This window comes from Lonchura striata, chromosome 7 (assembly GCF_046129695.1).
Source record: "Lonchura striata isolate bLonStr1 chromosome 7, bLonStr1.mat, whole genome shotgun sequence".
Lineage (NCBI taxonomy): Eukaryota > Metazoa > Chordata > Aves > Passeriformes > Estrildidae > Lonchura > Lonchura striata.
Genome location: NC_134609.1, coordinates 37,553,816 through 37,574,306, shown reverse-complemented (window position 1 = coordinate 37,574,306; position 20,491 = coordinate 37,553,816). Strand labels below are relative to the sequence as shown.

Genomic DNA, 20,491 nt, shown 5'->3' with positions numbered 1-20,491 from the left:
TTTTTCCTTTTGAACCAAAGGAGACAAAGGGTTTTCTGAAATGGGGTAAAGAACTGTACTTTTCTGTTGTCTAGAGCTGGGGAAGAAGTAACCTCCCCAAAAAGTCCTCTAAAGAAGCTGCTGCTTCCACTGTTTGAGGTGATTAGTTTATCCCACTTTTCCCTTATGATAGATACTGACACACTACTGTGGTGACAAAAACTGGCAGCTTACCTTCCTACAGCTGGAGAAGGTCTTCATTCATTCCTGCTTCTGCCTTGGAGGGTTTTGTGGTGAGGATTAGGCTTGGAAAGAAGCTCAGTGGATAGGGATCAGTTATTCAAATGCTGGAGATGATCCTCTCAGGAGCATTCTTTGAGCACCATAGAGTTTTATTTTCAAGGATGGCTCCTAAGAATTCTCATATGGGGACAGGGTGAGAGAATTGGAGTTCTTCAGCCTGGAGAAGAAAAGCCTCGGAGTGACCTGATTGTGGCCTTCCAGTACCTGAAGGAGCTGGCAAGAAACATGGACAGGGACTCTTTACAAGGGATGGAGGAACAGGACAAGGGGAATGGCTTCATGCTGCCAGAGTAGGATTAGATGGGATATCTGGGAAGGAATTCTTCCCTCTGAGGGTTGGGAGTGCCCAGGGCAGCTGTGGCTGCCCCTGGAGCCCTGGAAGTGTCCAAGGCCAGGTTGGACACTGGGGCTTGGAGCAGCCTGGGCCAGTGGAAGGTGTCCCTGCCCATGGCAGGGGTGGCAATGGATGGGCTTTAAGTCTGTTCCAGCCAGACCACGCTGTGTTTCTGTGGTGTTGCTATAACTGAAGAGGAAGTGAAACCCAATTACTTTGGTGAGGAAGCCTCAGAATGACCCTCTGAGCAGGGCAGAGTTCCCATGTCTGATGTCAGAGCTCCTCAGTTGTTGTGTCTGTCTGTTGGACATGCTCAGGTGCCAACCTCTGCTAAACCTGATGCCCTAGGCCTGCTCTGAGGCTGCAGCTTCACTCTCACAGCAAGGTGTGTTCCTAAAGGGAGTGTAGGAATATCATTTCCAAAATATTTGTTCTTCATAATCCTGCCTGTGCTACGTTGACAGGAGAACCAGGAGCAGCACTTGGCAATGTTTAGGATGCCCTGGGAAGCTCTGGCATAAAGGCACCAGAGGAGCTTATCTTACATCTATTTAAAAATGGTGATAGATGGGAAGTACAAGCTTGAACTACTTCCCTGTCCTTATTCTTCTGGAGGAAAAGTGAGTGGTGGTTGATTGCACCCCTTGGAATATTGTTAGTTTGTTAGGAAAGTGTTCTGCTTGGAAGGCAGACCTTTGGAAATTGAGAACTCAGAGTTCTGCTTCAGTGGGACTGCTTTTAGGGTCTCAGGATTTAAGGGCTGTGTCTCCAGGGACTCAAACTGTGGCTGCAGGGCTAAAACTGCCCTGTTGGACAAGAACTGGCTTTGCTGTGGGGTTTGCCATCAGTGTGAAAGCATTCCCTTGGTTCTGGTCCCAGCCTTGCTTGTCCTGGGGTTTTTCCATAGGACACATCCACTATGGCCTGAGGAAGCTCTGGGCAGGCAAGGATGTGTTCTCCTCACCTCTGTGCTTTCCTCCTGCCTGGCAAGCACTGCTGGGGCTGGGATTTGCTCAGTCCTGAAGCTCAGATCCCAGGAAGGGGAACTTTAGAGCTCCCTTAAGGAGTGAGGGGGTGTGATAAGCACTGAGGACATCTGAGCCAAAACCAGGGCCAGTGTACAAGGCTGCTTGGGAAGGTCATTGTGCAAGTGCTGCAGGGAAAAGGCTTTTGTGTAGTTTAGAAGCAGCTCAAGTGATAAGGAGACATAATAATCAACATTTTTTAAAAAATGGCAGGAAGTGACTATTTTCATGTGTGCATAATGGAAGTTTACTAAATTAAAAGCACTCTGGTTACTCTTAGCTCCTGGCTGTTGTGAGGTGAAACTAAAAGTTTACAGAAATATAAGGTCTAGGTTGTGTCACCAAATACTCAGAGATTTGTGTATGAAAATTCTTTATCTCCAGTTTATTCCAATTCCACATGCAGTTTTAATCAGAAAGATTCCTTACTGATGCTGTTGCAAGTCTGCAGTTACAGGTTGTTCTAGACCATGTAATGCATTTTCTGGGAAATGAAACAAGTTTTTATCTCTATCAGTTTTACTTGAAAGTGTTGGCTCTAAAAGCTTTAAAACTGTTCCCTTATGTGAAGCTTTGAGCTGATTTAAAATCAGTAATAAAAGCATTCTTAGGTTTTATGCTCTCAAAGCAAATGTTTACCTCGGAGTTTGAACACTTTGGGTTGTTGGGCCTGTTTTAATGAAACTTTCCACATTTTTGGGAAAATATTCCAGGATTTTTTGTAAAGAGAAGGGAGCATCAGTCTTGAGTACAGTGATATTAGCAAAAATAAGTCTTTTGACTTAAAATGCTGTTAAAATGTAATTCCTGTAGTGCTAGATTTTAGAATTCCTTAATGTAGTGATGCTTTAAAGTTCGAGTATGTTCAAGGCACCTCTTGTTAAACATTTTTTGCTTTCCATCCCCAAAAGAGCAGCAGCATGAGACTATTTTTGACATGACCCTCAGGGTGTTTGTTTTTAAGAAATGAGAAAAATTTGCATTCTTTGCTTCATTGCTGGACAGGAGTGTTTGGAGAGCACAGAATCACAGAAGGGTTTGGGTTGGAAGGGACCATAGAGGGCTGTTCCAGCCTTCCTGCCATGTCAGGGACACCTTCCACTGTCCCAGGGTGATCTAAGCCCTTCCAACCTGGCCTTGGGCACTGCCAGGGATTCAGGGGCAGCCACAGCTGCTCTGGGCACCCTGTGCCAGGGCCTGCCCACCCTGCCAGGGAACAATTCCTAATTCCCAATATCCACTTTGGCAGAGGGAAGCCATTCCCCCTTTCCTTGTCACTCCAGGTTCCTTCTCCATGTTTCCTGTGGCCCCTTCAGGCACTGGAAGGCCACAATGAGGTCACCCCAAAGCTTCTCCCCTCCAGGCTGAAGGATCCCAATTCCCTCAGCCTTTCCTGGTGGGGAGGTGCTCCATCCCCTGGGTACCTGGCAGAGCAGTGCCCTGCTCTGTGCTGGGGGCTGGTGAGCAGTGCCTGAGCTGTTCCTTTGGGCTGGAGGGCATGGCCAGGAGCCCTGGCAGTGATGCTGGTCCAAGGTGTTTGACACTTGTTTTCCCTCTGTTTAGGGAGTGACAATTCCCAGTCAGAGACGCTACGTGTACTACTATAGCTACCTGTTAAAGAATCACCTGGATTACAGACCAGTGGCACTGCTGTTCCACAAGATGATGTTTGAAACAATTCCCATGTTCAGCAGCGGAACTTGCAGTAAGTACCAGCAGTCCTTCACCTCTGCTAGGGAGCCTCTTGGCACTTGGGATGGGGTGATGGCACCAAGAGCTGCACATCTTGGAGGAAGTCCCATGTAAACACCTCCCAATCCAAAATCTGCTGGCTCTGTGGGCTCTGTCCACTGGGATCTCCCAGGTGTAGTTTGTGAAGGACTCATGATTATTTTACTACACGTAAGAGTTTGAATGGTTTGAAGATAAGTGATTCCATATGTAGAGCCACTGAGGCTGGAAAAGACCTCCAAGATCGAGTCCAGCCTGTGCCCAGTCCCCACGTTGTCACTCAAACCAGAACACTGAGTGCCACATCCACTCATTCCTTGTACTCCTCCAGGGATGGGGACTCCACCATTTTATGTTTATTTGGGTATTTGCTCCTTACTTTAATGAAAAGCCTCTCTTTTTTTTAACACAGCAACTCTTGGGAAACATGGATTTCTGAAAAACATTTGCCTAATGGCATGTTGGCTTCCAATGCAGCAACATCATTCTTCCCATGATGTTCAAAAGAAAAAAAAAATAAATGAATCAGTTCAACTGGGTAAATAGCTAATTAACTCTGGAATAAACTTTTCTTTATGTGGAGGTTTCTAAAGCATTAATACACCTGTAAATGATTAATCTCATCTGCTGATACACTGTTTAGTGAGGAACAGCAGATTTCATGAAGTTTTGAAATACAAAAATAAATTCTGCTCTGTCCTGTGAGCTGTGTTACAGGGCAATGACTGCCTTGTGTTGCGTGCTTGGTTTTTGTTGGTGGAAAAAATCTGATGGTTTTGCTTTGGGGATTACAGCAATGTGTAATTAATTCCAGTGCCTCCTGTGGCTTTGATTAAAATTGCCCAGTTAATATTGTTGTGAGACAGCACCTGAACATGTAAGACACACAAGAAACAGTGGAGCAGCTTGTCAGGCTGTAGAGGAGGAGGGAGGGAGCAGCCTCTGCCAAAATCCCTCTGCCTTAGGGAAGAGGTGTGGAGGTTACAGATTTCTGCAATTACCACTTATTTCATGTTTTGGATGAGCTGGGCTGTACTTGTGAGGCTGAACTGCCCAAGTGAGTGCTGACCTGTGTGTCCATTGGAGGCTGCTGGGGTGGTGTTTACAGCCATGGGAGGATGTTGGGCCAGATAACAGATTGCCCAAGCACCTGAGAAGATAAAGTTGCTATCAAGCTTGGCAGTTGTATGCTGCAATATTTTCAGTTTCTGTGGAGTTCTCAGTGATGTTTCAGAATACTAAATCGATGGTGGTGTGTCTTTAGCTGTGTTGTCAGCTGTGATGGCAGTAATTTTACCAGTGTGATAACTTTCAATCTGCCTTCCTTGGTATCATTCTGCTGCTTGAAAGGCACTGACAGGGCAGGGTCCAGCCTCTAGGGCTGAATGTGGGGATGACAAAGTTTCACAGCCCTGAGGATTTGAGGGAGATAAGGGCAGGAAGAGAAGGGTGTGTGGAGACCTCACAGCACCTTCCAGGGTCTGAAGGGGCTACAGGGAAGGTGGACAGGGACCCCGCAACAGGAGCTGTGGTGACCCTGCCAGAGGGGAAATTTAGGTGAGCTCCACAGAAGGAATTGTTCCCTGGCAGGGTGGGCAGGCTCTGGCACAGGGTGCCCAGAGCTGCTGGGGATTCCCTTGAAGTGTCCCAGGCCAGGCTGGGCAGGGCTTGGAGCAGCCTGCCCATGGCAGGGGTGGCACTGGATGGGCTTTAAGGTCCCTTCCAACCCAAACTACCCTGGGATTCTCTGAGCCAGTAATAGTGTCACCACTGGGCCCTTCAGCAAGACAGTGTGGTGTGTTTAGCAGGGACTTCCACAGCTCTACAGGGCTGTCTGACCTGACCATTTCCAAAGCACCTCTTCTAAACTGGACCAAAACCCCCTTTTAGTTTCAGTGTTAGCCCTGCAGATTTAGTTGGGGAAGTTATGCCATGGCTGGCACTGGTGATGGTGATTTACAGGACCAGCTTTTAGGCTCTTCTGATTGGTTTTTGGTATTAATGTTCAATTTTGTCCTTGTTTTTGCTTGTTTGTGTAAGAGTAGAGTCAGTTTGTGCTGACATGACCAGCCAGTCTACAACTGGAAGAAGAGGTGAGAGAGAATAAAACCTCTCACTTTGATCTGTGCAATAGAGAGGAGGGAGAAAATCAAAGGAATGTCACATTTTACAGTCATTATATTAAAAAGAAATAATGTTTTAGGAACTCCCTGGTGGCCTGAAAGCATTGGCATGAAGGACAGAAATCTCTAAGGTTGTTTCCAGTAGCATCTGGCAAAGTTTGATCCCCTGTGGTGTTAAACCCTTAATAGAAATGTAGCTAACTTTGAAAATATCCTAGCTCACGATTTTGTTCCTGCTACCAATGCTGTGCTTTTTTTTGACACTTTGGAGGCTTTTCTCACCGAGTGACACTCTGTTTTGTCCCACAGATCCTCAGTTTGTGGTGTACCAGCTAAAGGTAAAGATATTCACCTCCCCTTCAGGACCCTCGCGACGTGAAGACAAGTACATGTACTTTGAATTCCCTCAACCTTTGCCGGTATGCGGTGATATCAAAGTGGAATTCTTCCACAAACAGAACAAGATGTTGAAAAAGGTTGGTTTCCTTGCTTTGTCTGGGAAATGTTGTCAAGCCAGCCCCTGATGCTGGGAGTTAGGAAATGTTGGTTATTTTTCAGGTATGTGTAAGCACAGCATTTAATTCTTTGATATCAGGTTTTCCCAAGGAGCCAATCGACCACAAAATGAAAGTTGGATGTTTGGGGAGTTGTGAGATTAAGTGCACAGATTGGGTAAAAATGATCCTGGGTCTGTATTGCAGTCGTTTGGATAGTAGTGAGTAATCTAATTGAGGAAGAAACATTCACCTTCTAAAAATAGACTTGCATACTGAGCAAGTTAACTCCAGCTGTTTTCTTCAGTAAATTTTCCTGAGGATTGAGCAGGCACAGAAGATCCTGTCTGTGCTGTTGGCTGATTTGTACCCATCTGTCAAATTTAGCTGAATTTCTGAGATAATTGAGTTCCCACGCACTTTGTAAAAGTATCTCTGCAATCTTTTCCACCACCTCTCTGTTCCCAACTGCAGTGCCTTGACATGAGAGGTTTAGAGAATTCCCCCAGGGCTGAGGATTTTGTTAGGGTCTCAGTTGTGGAAAAATTAACCTAGGACTTACTTTGAAACCAGAGTCAGCCAGTTCTTAAAGCTGCATCCTTGAGTTTTGTTAGTTCTGGTGCTTGTGGAGCCACTTTGGATCTCACAGAGTAAAAGGTGAGGATGAGATTGTGCTGATTAAAGGCTACCTTGGTGTTTGCTCCTTAAAACTGTTCATCAGTAGTTACTCGTTGTTGAATGGAGGTTAGAAAACTTAAGAGCATTCAGTGAGTGAATTCATGAAAGGAAGAAATGCTCAAGTGGATCAGGAGACAAAGAAGTGATGAGGTAACATCACTTACAGATGTGCACACAGGTTATACCTGCCAGCTGTGTGTGAGTAAATATGCACACTGTTGTGTGGGCTGGCTTGTGTGAACAGGTTCAGTTCATGTGCTGGTGCCTGCAGAAGTTTCTGGACAGTTCCTTAGTGGCCCTGCTTTCCTTCTGTGCCTGTTTGAGGAGAAGTTTTAGTTGGTCAGTGCAGTTATGTGCAGTACAGAGGCTGTAAAAGCATTTTAAAAGTAGAAACTCTGTTTCAAAGCTGAGATTATTAACATGCAAGCAGCCAGTTCTGAGAAGAGACTTCTAAAGGAGCACCCAGATGAGTCGTGTGGGCTGAGCATGAGGGATGCAGGGAGGAGCTGATGCAGAGCCTCAACATCTGAAGAACTTATCTACTCTCTCCTATCTGGCCTGTGAGTTTGGTGTTCCTTTGCCATTTCCAGGAACATGTGGATTGCAGACAGACCTGATGGGAAGTGCTGTGCTGCCCTGCCCATCCCTGAAATCCCACTATGCAGGTCAGGATCTTGGCTGTGCAGCCCCAGGAACAAACTCCTGTATTTGTTTTACCCCTGGAGAGAGCCCTGAGATGCAGAGACAGAGTAATGAGAGCCCCTCATGAGCACCCACAGTTTCTGCAGTATGAGTTGAGTCTTCAGGACTGTACAGAACAGCAGAACCACAGCAGGAGGATTACTGTGCTGGAGTTTCAGACTGTCAGATTGTGGTTTCATTTCTTAAGAATCTTTGTAGTTTCTGAGTAGCTGCTTGGGTTTTTTTGTGTCTTTTTTTCCTTTTTGTCTCTTCTTATCAAATACCCAAACTATCTGGGTTCTGTGGATTACAGATAGTGCAGAGGTGCTCAGTTTCTCAGTGTTTTTGACCTGGTAGAGCCAAAGAAGTGGCAAAGGTGGTTCTTTTCACATCTGCAGACTTTTCTGAGATGGAAACTGCCATCACCTAGTAAAAAAAAATCTTGATAATCTCTGTGAAATATCTGTTGAATCAAGCATCTTATTGGCTCAGCTTTCAGTATGAATGGAGGACAAAGGAAAATAGGTGTGAGATGTTCCACAGTTGTGCTAAGATCACCTCTCTCACCTCTGCTGCAAATGCAGGAGCTGATCCTTCCACATGGTCCTTAAAAACCCCAGAAATGAAGGCTCTCCACTGGGGAGACTTGTATTTTAAAGGTCCCTTTATGCAATGATCACCTGATTCAAGAGGAGCAGCATCATGAGAAGCAACAGCACCTTATCTTTCAGAGATTCTGCTTTATTAACCAGCTTTATGAAAAGTGGAATTATAAATCTGTTGCTTGCCACTGGTTCTTGTTCTTCCCATGTTTTCTGTTAGCAGATTACAGGTAGCTAAAGAAGTCTTAAAGACATCACATACTGACCAGCCTGAATTTTAACTTTAGCATAATAAAAAACATCGTAAGATCAGTTAAATGTCTAATTCTTGATCCATTCTGAGTCTCAGGCTGGAGAATGGCTATGTCTCATCTCTGGAGATGAAAAAAACTTCTTTGCCCTGGCTCTGGTTTGGTGTTTGATAACACTGATCTCAGCTGAAGTGCCCCAGATTCCCTCACCCATATTTGCTTCCAAATTTCCCAATCCTTTGAAGAACAGTGTTATCTGCAAAGCTCTCTGTAGGGTGGCTCCTCCTCAATTTTGGATAAAATTATTATCCATAAAGCAGACCAAACGACTTCAAACACCTAATGTTGCAGAGTCGGTGTGAGATTTAAAGCAGCCATGTGTCCTTTATTTTAATGGCAAAAAAATTAATCAGATTCAGTAGCTTTTGGGAGCTGACCTCAGCCACAGGATCATTGGTGCCACTGGGGTGTTGGTACAGGGCTGACAGCCTTGGAAAAGTTTCATCTCTTCCATAGTTTCTGCCACCTGGCATCAGTTAGGAAGGCCCCAACTCTTGGTCTTTTCTTGTCTAATCAAGTTGTTTACTTTAGTCTCAGACTATTTCTTCAGTGAGCTGTAGCTACTTCCTTTCAAGAACGAAATGCATGCCCACATGAGAACAAAATGGCTTGAGGCTCAAGTGCTGTGACTGTGGATGAATTTCTGATGGGTAAACTTAGTAATTTGGGGATTTTTGATTTGAACATGGCTTTTTCTTGTAGCTTGACTGTTCTTCCATCCCAGACTGCTGCTGTAGTCACTCTAGTTTTGCTTCCACGGTTCTCTGCAAAACCTTTTTCTTCCAGTTATTGATGTTGACATGATAATCTAAAAGTATTTCAGAGTATCCTTAGATCACTCTAAGGTTCAATGGGAGTCTGTTTAAAAATAATACAGAAATTTCCTCATCTTCCTGCCTGCAAAGCCTGGGGGTGAAGGAGACCTTTTTCTGGGAGTCCTCCCAGTACAAATGAGAGGGAATTGTTGATGTGGGTTTAATTTGTGAGAGTCAGTGGTGTTTTATCCCCAGAGTCCAGCGTAGGAGGGCTGACAGCATTGTTTGAGCAGTTGCATTTCATCTCTGAAGTGTAGAGATAAGTTCTGCTGCAGAGTTCAGCGAGACTTTGGGCAGTTGCTGTTAAGCAAACGCTGAGGAATGAACTCTGAAAATGTCAGAAGACTCAGTGTTGATCTGCAAATGGTACAGGAAGTTCCAGCAGGCAGCCTAGGGAACAGGCTGAAGCAAGATCCCCATTCTTGGAGAGCATCTCCAGACCCTCAGCAGGTGCTGCAGAGTGACTGTGAGTGCCTGTGGATCTCTGCAAAAGTTGAATTCCCAGGAGGACATGGGAGCTCCTGATTGATGCCTTAAATCTTGAATTTGGATCCCAATCTGAAGCTAGAGACCAGCTCTGTAGTGGAGAATGTTTTTTCTGTCAGTCTGAGAAACTGCACAAGGTGGGAACAAGCAGTGTTTGTCAGAATTGTGGGATTAAATCAGCTTCTGTCTCATCTGATACTGCACTGGAGATTTATGGCACAGATTTGGTTATGGGAAGCAGTACATCTGTGGTTGAGGTTTTTTTTTTTTTAAGACAGATGTCTGTGATGTAACTGGAAGTGAAGCAAAACACATTGAAAAACAATCTCTAATACTTTTTTTTTTTCAGAAGTCTATTCATTAACTTGTGTTATGTGAGCACTTAGTCTGGTATTTTGATTTGCTATATAAAGCCTGAGTTCAGTTCATGCCTTGATTTTTAAAATTCCTATCTTTGGCCCATATTACATCATCTTTCTTCCTTGTCTCCCATGAAATATCTTGGGTCCTGATGTTTCATCTGAATCCTGACTTTTAATAATGGATTTGCTCTTCTGTGAAAACAGTGACACAGTTATCAGCCTTAAGAGCTGATTCCAAAAAACATGACCAAGTCTTCCCTCAATTTTAGTGGCCATGCCATGTTCCAAGACCCATGAACTCAGTTTATTAGGCTAATTAAGTTGTGTAGTGGGAAGGAAAGGAAAATAACTTGATGCTTCAAAAAGCTGGAGAGAGATAAAAGGAGAAATGACCAGCTCAACTGAGTTGTATTGTTTAGTTTGAGTCCCTGAAGACCTCTGCAAATTTGTCCTAAGGAACACAGATGAAAAGCTGTCTAGAGAGAGGTTTGTTGTCTGTCAGCCCCTGTCAGTGAAGCTGAGTCCCCCCAGCCCTTAAAGTGCCAACTAAACCCCTCCTGGTTCTGCACTCATGGAGCTGAAGGTGAGGCACAGCCAAACTGTGCCTTCTGCTTCTGCTGGCATTGATTCCCATGCAGGAGCCTCTTGAGCTGTGCCACTGCTTTCCTGCTGCTGGCAGGAGCCATCCTCCAGCCACCCATCCCTGTGGAGGGGACCCGGGTGGCACTGGGGACCAGCTCCAGAGGGGTTTCCAGCAGGAAAGCTGCTGCTTGGCTCTTTTGACCTGAGCAGCTCCTTTGCTTTGAGCAGGAGTAAACATCTCACCTCCATGGAGTTTTTTCTGAGGGATTCACTGTGTGGGTGAGGAGGAGCCTGGGTTGGGGTTCCCTGAGGTTGTCTTCACAGGGATTTTGTCCTCTCCTCTTCCTGTGGGGCAGAGACATCAGCAGAGTGAACCCAGGATATCCATCCTCAACTCCAGACCCAGGCAGGGCATTTTTAAGGCTGTTCTTGGGGGAAAAAGGAGGGTGTGAAATGTATAAGCAGGGCCTGGCAAGAACCTGCTAAGTGCTGCCTCCCATGGATGGGCTCCAGCAAGGCTTCTGCAGAGATGGTGTGGCTTGAAGGGGCTCAGTGGCAGTGGGAAACATCTGTTAGACTCCCCAAACAGCTCATTTCCTAGATGAACTTTGTTCCCAAAGTGCTGGAGAGAGGCACGTGGTGAAGTGGGGAACTCAACTACCAGAAGTGTTCCTGGCTGGATTTTTAATTTCTGTCTTGGGGTCTCTCAGGTGCTTACAGAAATGCAGACAAGCTGGAAGTGGTTTTATAGGCTTTACCTAAAATACTGAAAATCAGTCTGCTGACCTTTGGCAGAGAGGGACACTTGTGCATTCCCAGTATCCTGTTGGAACAAATTTGTGAGGAGAATGAGTGTGAGTTAAGAAGTAGTCCAGCTCTTCCCTGCCCTCTTTCATTGGCTCAGGAAAATGCTGTGGTATTTTGCTGGTGCCAAACTGCCTTCAGCAGGAGGCCTGCTCATGTCACACACACTGGAACCACTTCTGTTCCACCTCTGATTTCCCCCTGCTCCTTACCAGCAGAGATGAATAGGAAGATAGGGCAGGACATGGATTTTTCCAGGAAGAAATTGGAATTAGAGCACCTTGGTAAACCAAAATATGTGAGTTAGCTCAGAAGGAGTGAGTTTGTGTTCTGGTCCTGTGTAATACCAAGAAGTGTTAGGTTCTGCAGTGGCTTACTTCCCCTGCAGCTTTAGCAGCAATGCAGGAATACTGACCCTTGTGGGAAGAACTGGCCATTTGCATCTTGGATCTTGAGCCTGAAAAGGCACATCAAAGTCAAAGAGAAGATTTTGTGTGTAAAGAGCAAGTGGATGTAGCTCAGTGTCAGAAGGAGAGGGGGTTGGTGTGCCCTCAGGACCAAGCTGTCAAGGAGAGCTGACCTGGGAAACATCAGCTCTGGGCTGGCAGAAAGCTGCTTCTCCAGAGCCCTCCAGATCTCTGATACAGGGATGTCCTGCCTCTTGGTGTGGCTGGGGCTGTGGCAGAGTGGAGAATCAAACTGCTGATGCTCATCTGTCAAATTCTGCTTGAGCTGAGCATCCTTCAGCTGCCACTGCCTCAGCTTCTCCCTAAAAACCTTCCTGCAAGGCAGCAGGCACTGGCTCTGCCTCCCTCTCAGTGCTGCTCAGCACAGGTCTGAGTGGGTGAAAGCATCTCAGCAAAGCACCCATGAATCCTTTACTGATTTGTGGCTTTGCTTAATTGTAAATATTTCCGTATAAAAATAAGAAAAGCTTTCTGTTACAGGGGAGATTGAGTATTACTCACTTCAGCTCCTTCACAGGTTGTCTGTTTGGTTTAGGGATTGCTTGGCAAGGTATGAGCAAAAAAAAAAAAAATCTACTTATGCCTTGTGATCACAAATTTAAGTTTATTGAATTTATTATCATCTGCTTTTATTGCAGGTATGATAGTTTTGAGCCCAGCTCTCCATGACTGAATTCTAAAAGCTTAATTGGTTAAAATTGAGCTTGATGAATGCAGATTTTTGTGTGTTGTCCAGATGTGGTGAAAATATCTTTGCATGCAATGTAACAAATAACATACTGTTGTCCAACCGAGTTTTGCCTGATACTGCAAATCTGTTTTTGACCAGATGCTGATAGCAGTCTAATTAATGTGCCATTAGTGAATACTAAAGAAGAATGTTTTCTGTGTTCTTCCTCCCCCAGGACAAAATGTTTCACTTTTGGGTAAATACATTCTTCATAGGACTGGATGAAAATTCAGACAAAGTAGAAAATGGAAGTCTAGTTGCAGATCAGGAACTTGATGGTATTTTCAGTACAGAGCGCTCAGATAATGATAAGGAATATTTAATCCTTACATTAACAAAAAACGATCTAGACAAAGCAAATAAAGACAAAGCCAACAGATATTTCTCTCCAAACTTCAAGGTCAGTATATTTTATGTGTGAACAAAGCTGAAAAGCTGCATGATTTGTCTGTCTTGCCTGTGGAGGGACCATGTGAAACTGCTGTGTAGAAGCTGAGTTCATGTGTTGGTATTACCATCACTTAGCAAAACTTTGAGCTTTGTACTTTGATCTGGTTTTTGGGGAGCTGATGGATGTTGAGAAGCTGGGGTTGAAGTCTTCAGGTTGTTCCAGGTGTTTGTCAAAGCCATCAGGGGCTGGGAGAGCCGGTGGCCAGGTGGCATCTCCCCTGCTCCAGCTGCATTGCCTGAGCTGTGGGCTGGGCACACTGAGCAGCTGAGCTGGCTTGCAGCTGTGCCTGGTCCGTGGGAAGCAGAGGGGGCCACAAGGATGATCTGGGGTCTGGAGCATCTCTCTGATGAGGAGATGAGCTGGGCCTGGTCAGTCTGGAGAAGGAGGGCTGAGGGGGGATCCCATCATTCCACACAGACATCTCCAGGGGCTGGCAGAGGAGGCTGCCAGGCTCCGTTCTGTCACTGTTCCAGTGACGGGATGAGAAGCAAAAGCCAGAAACTGAAACACAAGTTCCACCTCAACACGAGGAAGAACTTCTTTCCATGAGTGTGGCAGAGCCCTGGAGCAGCTGCCTGGGCAGGGTGTGGAGTCTCCCTCTCTGGATTCATCCCAAGCCCACCTGGAAGTGCTCCTGTGCCTGGACTTGGACTGGATCTTCCAGAGGTCTCTTCACCCCCAGCTGTCCTGTGATTCTGGGAATACCTTACCCTGGCACTTTAGCTTTGGTTGTATGAACCATTTCCAGCAGTGTTTGAAATGTGCAAAAGGCATTTGTAAGAATTCCAGCATTTTCTGACTTCCTCCTAAAAGATCAGGCAGAGCTCATTTGAAGGTAATGGTCATAGCTGCTTGCAGTATTGCTTGGATCAGACTTCCCACACACAAGTCACCCGTTAGAGTGTTTTGTTCATTCCTGTGCATGCTTGCTGCAATCTCCTGGTGCTCTGGGAGTTGTGGAAGGCAGAAGGTGTGCTGGGATGTCCTGCTGCTGCAGCTCAGGAGCACCTGAGCACTCAGCCAGACACAATTCCTGCAGCTGGGCTGGAAAATCCTGCTGCTTTGCCAGGTCTTTGTTTGGCAGGGGTGGTATTGAGAGGCTGGCAAACCTCTGTCTGGGGAGAGGAGCACAGGTGGGACTCAGGGTAGCAAAGGCCTGTGCTGTTAAAAGTTGCTTTTTTTCTGGGTTCCCTTTGTAAATGTTGTTTTTTCCTTCCCCAGGTGAAGCTATTTTTCACAAAAACAGTAGAAGAGCCATCAAACCCAGAGGCTAGCAGTTCAACTTCTGTAACACCAGATGTTAGTGACAATGAACCTGATCATTATAGATACTCTGACACCACTGACTCTGATCCAGAGAATGAACCTTTTGATGAAGATCAGCATACGCAGATTACAAAAGTCTGAATATTTTTTTTATCAGAGATAAAAAAGAACCATACAGAAAAAAAAAAAAAACAAACCATGAAGAGAGGCAAACTTGAATAAACTGAAAAAAAAAAAGGACCTTTCTAAATGGCAAAAGGACATAGTGTCAGATTACCAGTTATAGGAACAATTCTTTCCTGACCAATCTCGTTTTGCCCTACAAATCTACAGGGTTTGACGCTTGTCCAGTTGGGGGGGTAAAAGAAAGGTTACGTAGCTCTTATGTATATACCTTTTTGTGTCAAAGGACATTAAAACTTCAATTAGGAACTATAAACATGGCACTTTCCCATTTTATTCCAGTTTTATAAAAGTGGAGACAGACCTAATGTGTATGCGTAGGAATTTTTCCTTTTGTGTTCTGTCACCAAGCGAAGTTTCAAAAACTGAAAAAAAAAATATTTACAGGTTCACATCCTGCCCCTTTTTTTGCACTTGTGTGGCAACAGAAAAGTCTGCAGTTGGCTAAGAGATGTTTCTAGAAGGTTTTTCCTACATTCTAATGCATGTTTTTTGGATGGGGGCTGGAAGGTGATGCTCGGAAGGGAGCGTGGCCTGTGTACCATATCCGGCTGTTCCATGCACCTTTCCTCAGCATGCTGCCCTAATTCATCCGGGACAATGGGTGAGGAGTCGCCGCTGTCACTGCTTGTTGTTTGTGCATTTTTCATTTTTTTTAAGTGTAATGGTGCTAGAAAAGGCAGCTAGAGAGAGTGATTCTGTCTAGGGGTACAGGAATGAACCTTCACGACACCCACGAGACCCGCGCTATGAAGGGAGACAAGGAATTGGGGTCACGAAAAACAAAACAAAAAAAATAACAAAAGGAAACACAGCAACAATGACTTAACCATACAAATGTGGAGGCTATCAAGTAAAGTAAGAGCTTGAAACAAATGGTTACAAAATTTGACAATGATTTATTGGGATTTTTTTCTGAATTGTAATGGCTGCTCCATCTCCTGTGTAATCAAGGCCAGTGCTAAAAGTCAGATGCTCTTAGTGCAAAAACATCAGTCAACATCTTACATTTATATTAGTAGTTTTTCAATCATATTCCTGCTGTGAATACTTCATGTGCTGCCTTGCAAGCTTTTTTTTTTTCCCTCTCATGAATATAAAAAGATTTTGTAATGGTGCACAGGAAATGTCATTGGAGATTCTCCAGGTTAGTGTTTGTTTGGAAGATTTCTGATGCATTTATTCAATCAAACCTCTGTCAGCCGTTCCACCCCTTTGACCTTACACATTCTATTACAATGAGTTTTGCAGTTTTGCACACTTTTTTTTTTTAAAAAAAGTCATTAACTGTTAGGGAATTTTACTTGAATACTCATTTACCTGCAATGTTTAAAAACGGACATTACACACCGGAGACAGGAAACCAGTGTTGCAGTAAATTCTGAACGCTGTAGATGAAGATTAAAAAGCAGAACTTGTCCCAAATACATTACTATAAAGAACAACCACTCAAAACCACCCAACAGATCGTTCTTCTAAACCAAGTGGCAGTGTTGGATTATCTGTTCCTAGGGTAGGGCTCAAAGTTGGCTCCTGGTGGATGATTGTCACGCCCAGCCTGAGGTGGCTCTGGAGTCCAGCTGCTGGCACATCCAGATGTGAAGTCACTGCCCAAACAGGCCCCTCTAAGAGGGCTGTGAACAGCTGACCCCAAATTGATGCTTGTTTTAGGGTGCAGAACACACATCCCCCCCGCTTAATTAACTTCTTGGTGCTGACATGGAAGTTCATGAGCTGTGTTCTCAGCCAGAATTACGAATGGGATCTGTCAGAGCCCTGTACAGCAGCATTAATGGTTGGAATTTGAACCACACAAGGCAGGACTTCCACTAATGACAATTGGTAAACCAAGGTGTAAAGGGCTTTTAAAGAATTTTTTTCTTATCTGGTTTCTGTTGGTCAATTCCGCTCCTCAGATCCATGATTCTAACTTCTAACAAAGCTGGTAACCCGTTCTGACTTACAGGTTTAATTAGACTTTAATGGATCAAGGTTCAGTGCTCATTGTGACGAGCAGGAGGTGGTTTTCCCTTGGGAACAGGAATTTTAACTCTTACCCTTCCAATCGTGTTTCACCCTGTCTGGTTTATAACAGTTGAAAGTTGTGTTGTGCTTAATAAAGCAAACTGCTCCTGCTTGGATAGCATTGGGATCTTGGCAGTGCTGCGTGTCCCACTTTGGATAATCAGGATTGGATGGTGCAGTTCCAGTCGGTGACGCCGGATCGGGAATCAGGACGCAAGGATGGGCTTTTGCACTGTTATTTTTCCTTTGGAATGTTAAGATTGGAATGAGGGTTTTGATTTTTTTTTAATTTTTGTTTTGTTTTGTTTTTTAATGTTTCAACGTCTTTTGAGAAGCCTTGCTTACATTTTATGGTGTAGTCATTGGAAATGGAAAAATGGCATTATATATATATATATTATATATATAAATATATATTATACATACTCTCCTATACTTTATTTCAGTTACCACCCCCATAGAAGTTGACAAGAATTGCTATGACTGAAAGGTTTTTGAGTCCTTATTAAAACTTTATTTATGACAGTATTCATAATTAGCTTGAGCTGCATTCTGTAGGTAATCTTTCCTTGAGTTTCTGGACTGTACGCTTCAGCCTGTTGGGATGTGCAAGAGCTTACATGTCTGAAACTACTTGAAGGCATCACTTTGGTAAGAGCTTAACTGTAAGGCCCTGAAGCATCCCCTGGGCTTGGGCAGCCCCAGTGGAAATCTTTGCCACAGCTCCTCCAGGGCAGCTGTACAAATCAAGCCTCCAAATTCCTCCCCGGGGCACACATTGTAAACTGAAGTGGAGTTTACATGCAGCATCAAAATTAGCTTTCCAAATTAAAAAAAAAAAAAAAAAACAAACAAGAAAAACCACCTTCAAATAATCCAAAAAGAGGATGCTGGTGTGCAAGTTCCATGTTTAGTCCTAGCAAATGTGTGCAATATGTTAACGATGCCTGTGGTTGCCACGAAGTGCCTCGTTTACCTTCTCAATACTGTTGGAAAGTGTCGTGCATGCAGATGGATGGGGTGGGACTGTGCACTAAAAGGGGCTCCAACTGCAGCGTTTTGGCAGAGCTGCCTTTCTCTGCCAGTTCAAATTTCCAGTCTGTTTTCATATAGCATATATATATATAGATACTAAAAGAAAAAAAAAAATCAGTCTGTTAAGCAGCCTTACTCTGATTCAGCCTCTTCAAATACTATTGTGCTGTGCAACAGTGGCTCTGTGTGTAACTGAGAATACACAAAAACCAAGTATGACATGTACAGGATAATGCCTCATACAAATCAGATGTCCGTTTGTTATTGTGTTTAACAACCCTTTATCTCTTAGTGTTAAAACTCCACTTAAAACTGATTAAAGTCTCATTCTTGTCACTGTGTGGGTGTTTTATTGCAGCGCTCTGAGCTTGGCAAGCAGCTGAGACGTTGTGCTTGCAAAGCTGTGGAATTTGGAGCGTGGTGCTTGGAGCCAAGGGTGCTCCTTGCGCATGCAGGGGTCGGAAGGGAGCTGCAGCTCCAAAGCCTGCTGTGTTCCAGAGGTTTGACCAGTGCAGCAGTGGAAGTCCAGATGTGTGCAGGGATACCAAACCCTCACTTTGTTGTCCTGGTGAGGGGCAGGGGCACCTCCTGGGGCACCAAACCACACGGGCAGGTGCCTGTTCCCAGCGCCTGAGGAGCTGCAGGAAAGATGGAGGCAGACTTAAGGAAAAGGGGAATGTGTCCCAGTGCCAGAGGGCAGGGATGGATGGGATACTGGGGAGAAATCCTTCCCTGGGAGGGTGGGCAGGCCCTGGATCCCTGGCAGTGCCCAAGGCCAGGCTGGGCTTTTGACCTTGGAGCAACCTGGGATGGTGGAAGGTGTCCCTGCCCATGGCACTGGATGGGCTTTAAGGTCTTTCCAAACCAAACCATTCTGGGATTCTCTATTTAGTGTCCAAGAGAACTTATTTCAAAATTCACCTTGTAAGTATGGTAATGCATCTGCTGCATAATGAGACCCGAGTCCCACCTGAGAATTTTAAAGTAGCTTTACATTGACAAGGAAATGCATTTTTCCCTATGGAATCATAGGATTGTGAAGGTTGGAAAGGCCCTTTGAGATCATCAAGTCCACTCTCAGGACAGGTCAAGTAGCTGACCCTGGGGTTCTTCTGGTTGCTTGGCTGTTTCCAAGCCAGATTTTGAAGTGGCACTTCAATCCTAGGTGGTGTTCCCTGTTCCCAGGGTTACCCTGGGCCTGCAGGGTGTGGGAGGGATGGAGAGGAGCCAGGGTGCTCTGCTGCACCCCCAAACTGGGTGACTTCAGGTGGCTTTTGTCACTCCTCCTTCCTTCCCACTGCTGCTAACACCAGCCCTGGCCCACATTTGGCTGAGCATCTCCAAAACTCCAGTTCTGATGGGACAGGGAAGGTTTGAGTGCTCTGTGGGGTGCAGTGTTGGCCAGGTGAGGCGGAGCCCACAGGTGAGTGGCACAGGTGAGGGTTTACACCTCAGCTGTCAATGCACGTTCCTTTTGCCCTGGTGAGCTTGGTTTGCATCCAAAAAATAAAGTTAGGGTGGGAAGATGCAGGGGAAGGGCAGGAAGCTGAAAGGAGAGTAGTCTGAACAGGGTTCAACATGATGAGGAATTTCTATAAATACAGAGATCTCTATGAAAGGATTCTGCTCTGGACACAGGTGGGCAGTGCTATGGACAGAGAATTATATTTGACTTTGACACTCTTCTCCCGTTGACTGCAAGCCCCATTGCCCAGCCCCCAGCAGCTAAATGTGGTTTCTAGGCAAAAATGCTCATTTTTTCCACTCTGGTGACCGATGTGGTGGCCAGGGAGGTGCTGGGTGCCAGCACAGAGGACAGTCCCTGTGCTTTCCTTGTCCTCGGAGCCCTCTCCAGCTCCAGGGCCTGGCTGAGCTTTCCCAGCCCCAGGGAGCAGCAGCTCAGTTCATTCAGGTCCCTTTCCAGGCAGCCACGGAGGGGTGGTTAATAATTAATTGTGTCTTCTTTTAAAGCTGCAGCAGAGCTATAAATTGAACCCTTTTAAGCAGGGAAGATACCGTTTGGAGAATTTGAAAGTGTTTTTTCTGCAGCTGGGTTGTTCTGAAATGGGTGATGGCACCTGCCAGTGATGATCTTTGTGCTGGTCTGACCTGGTTCCCTGAGGTGACCTGGGTGCAGTGGGAGCTGGACTGAAAAAAAAGCCAACAAACCATCCCTACAGATGGAGATTGATGCAAAGGGAGCGAGGTTAAATAAGGAGCCAGCTCAGTGTCTTCTCAAAACCAGAACTTGAATTGCTTCTTTGGCTTCTTGTCACCCTCATTCTTTGGTGTCCTGTCAAACCCCATTTTTCCACATCTGTTCCTGGTAATTCTGCTCCTATTTTTTTTTTTTTCCTATACAGTCCTGTCCTAGGCAGATGAGCAAATCTCTTTATTTTGAACTGATGGGCCCACTGAAATAAAAACCATTACTTGTTTCTTTGCCTTTTGCTCCTTGTTCTTTCTGACTTTTCCTAGCTGGGCTTTTTTATGGCATTTCATTGGTTCTGCATTTTTCCATATCTTTCTTCTCGTTTTCCACTTATCTTCTGTGCTCTCAAGCTTTTCATCCACTGCTCTGTGTAGAACAGGTAATTATTTTCTGCCTGGGGTTTTTTTAGGGTTTTTTTTTGTTTATTTGTTTGGTTGTTTTTCTTCAGTTGTGGGTTTTTTGTTTTTTTTTTTCCTTTTTGTCTACCAAGCTTTTTTCTGAAGGCATAGCAAAGAGAAGCACTTTTAGGTTACTTTTTTTTTTTTTTTTTTTTTTTAAGAAAGAGCAGCTCTGAGAAACATCAGGGTTGTGCAGATTCAGCAGATGTGTTTGCCTTGGTGAGCTCCTGGTGCTCTGCACAAACCTGGATGTGTTTCTCCAGTCTAATGGGAACAATGGGACTTGTGATGAGCAACCTGAATAAAAAAACTTGCTAAGGAATTGCTGGGCTACACTTTCCAGCTGCAATGCTGCTGTATGGGCTGTAGTGGCCACAGAAATTGAAAAAAATGGGCTTAGTGTGGTTTATTTTT

The 20,491-nt window shown here is 45.0% G+C and overlaps 1 protein-coding gene across 1 annotated transcript in view; it reads left to right on the top strand.

Annotated features, from left to right (window-relative positions):
* The window catches only part of PTEN (phosphatase and tensin homolog), a 48,014-nt gene extending 30,211 nt beyond the window's left edge, over positions 1–17,803 (top strand). The window contains exons 6-9 of the mRNA XM_021537083.3: positions 3,205–3,346; positions 5,805–5,971; positions 12,683–12,907; positions 14,180–17,803. Coding sequence (XP_021392758.1) covers positions 3,205–3,346; positions 5,805–5,971; positions 12,683–12,907; positions 14,180–14,365 — 720 coding nt within the window. The 3' untranslated portion in view covers positions 14,366–17,803. The remainder of the gene's footprint in view (positions 1–3,204; positions 3,347–5,804; positions 5,972–12,682; positions 12,908–14,179) is intronic.
* Positions 17,804–20,491: the final 2,688 nt, after the last annotated feature.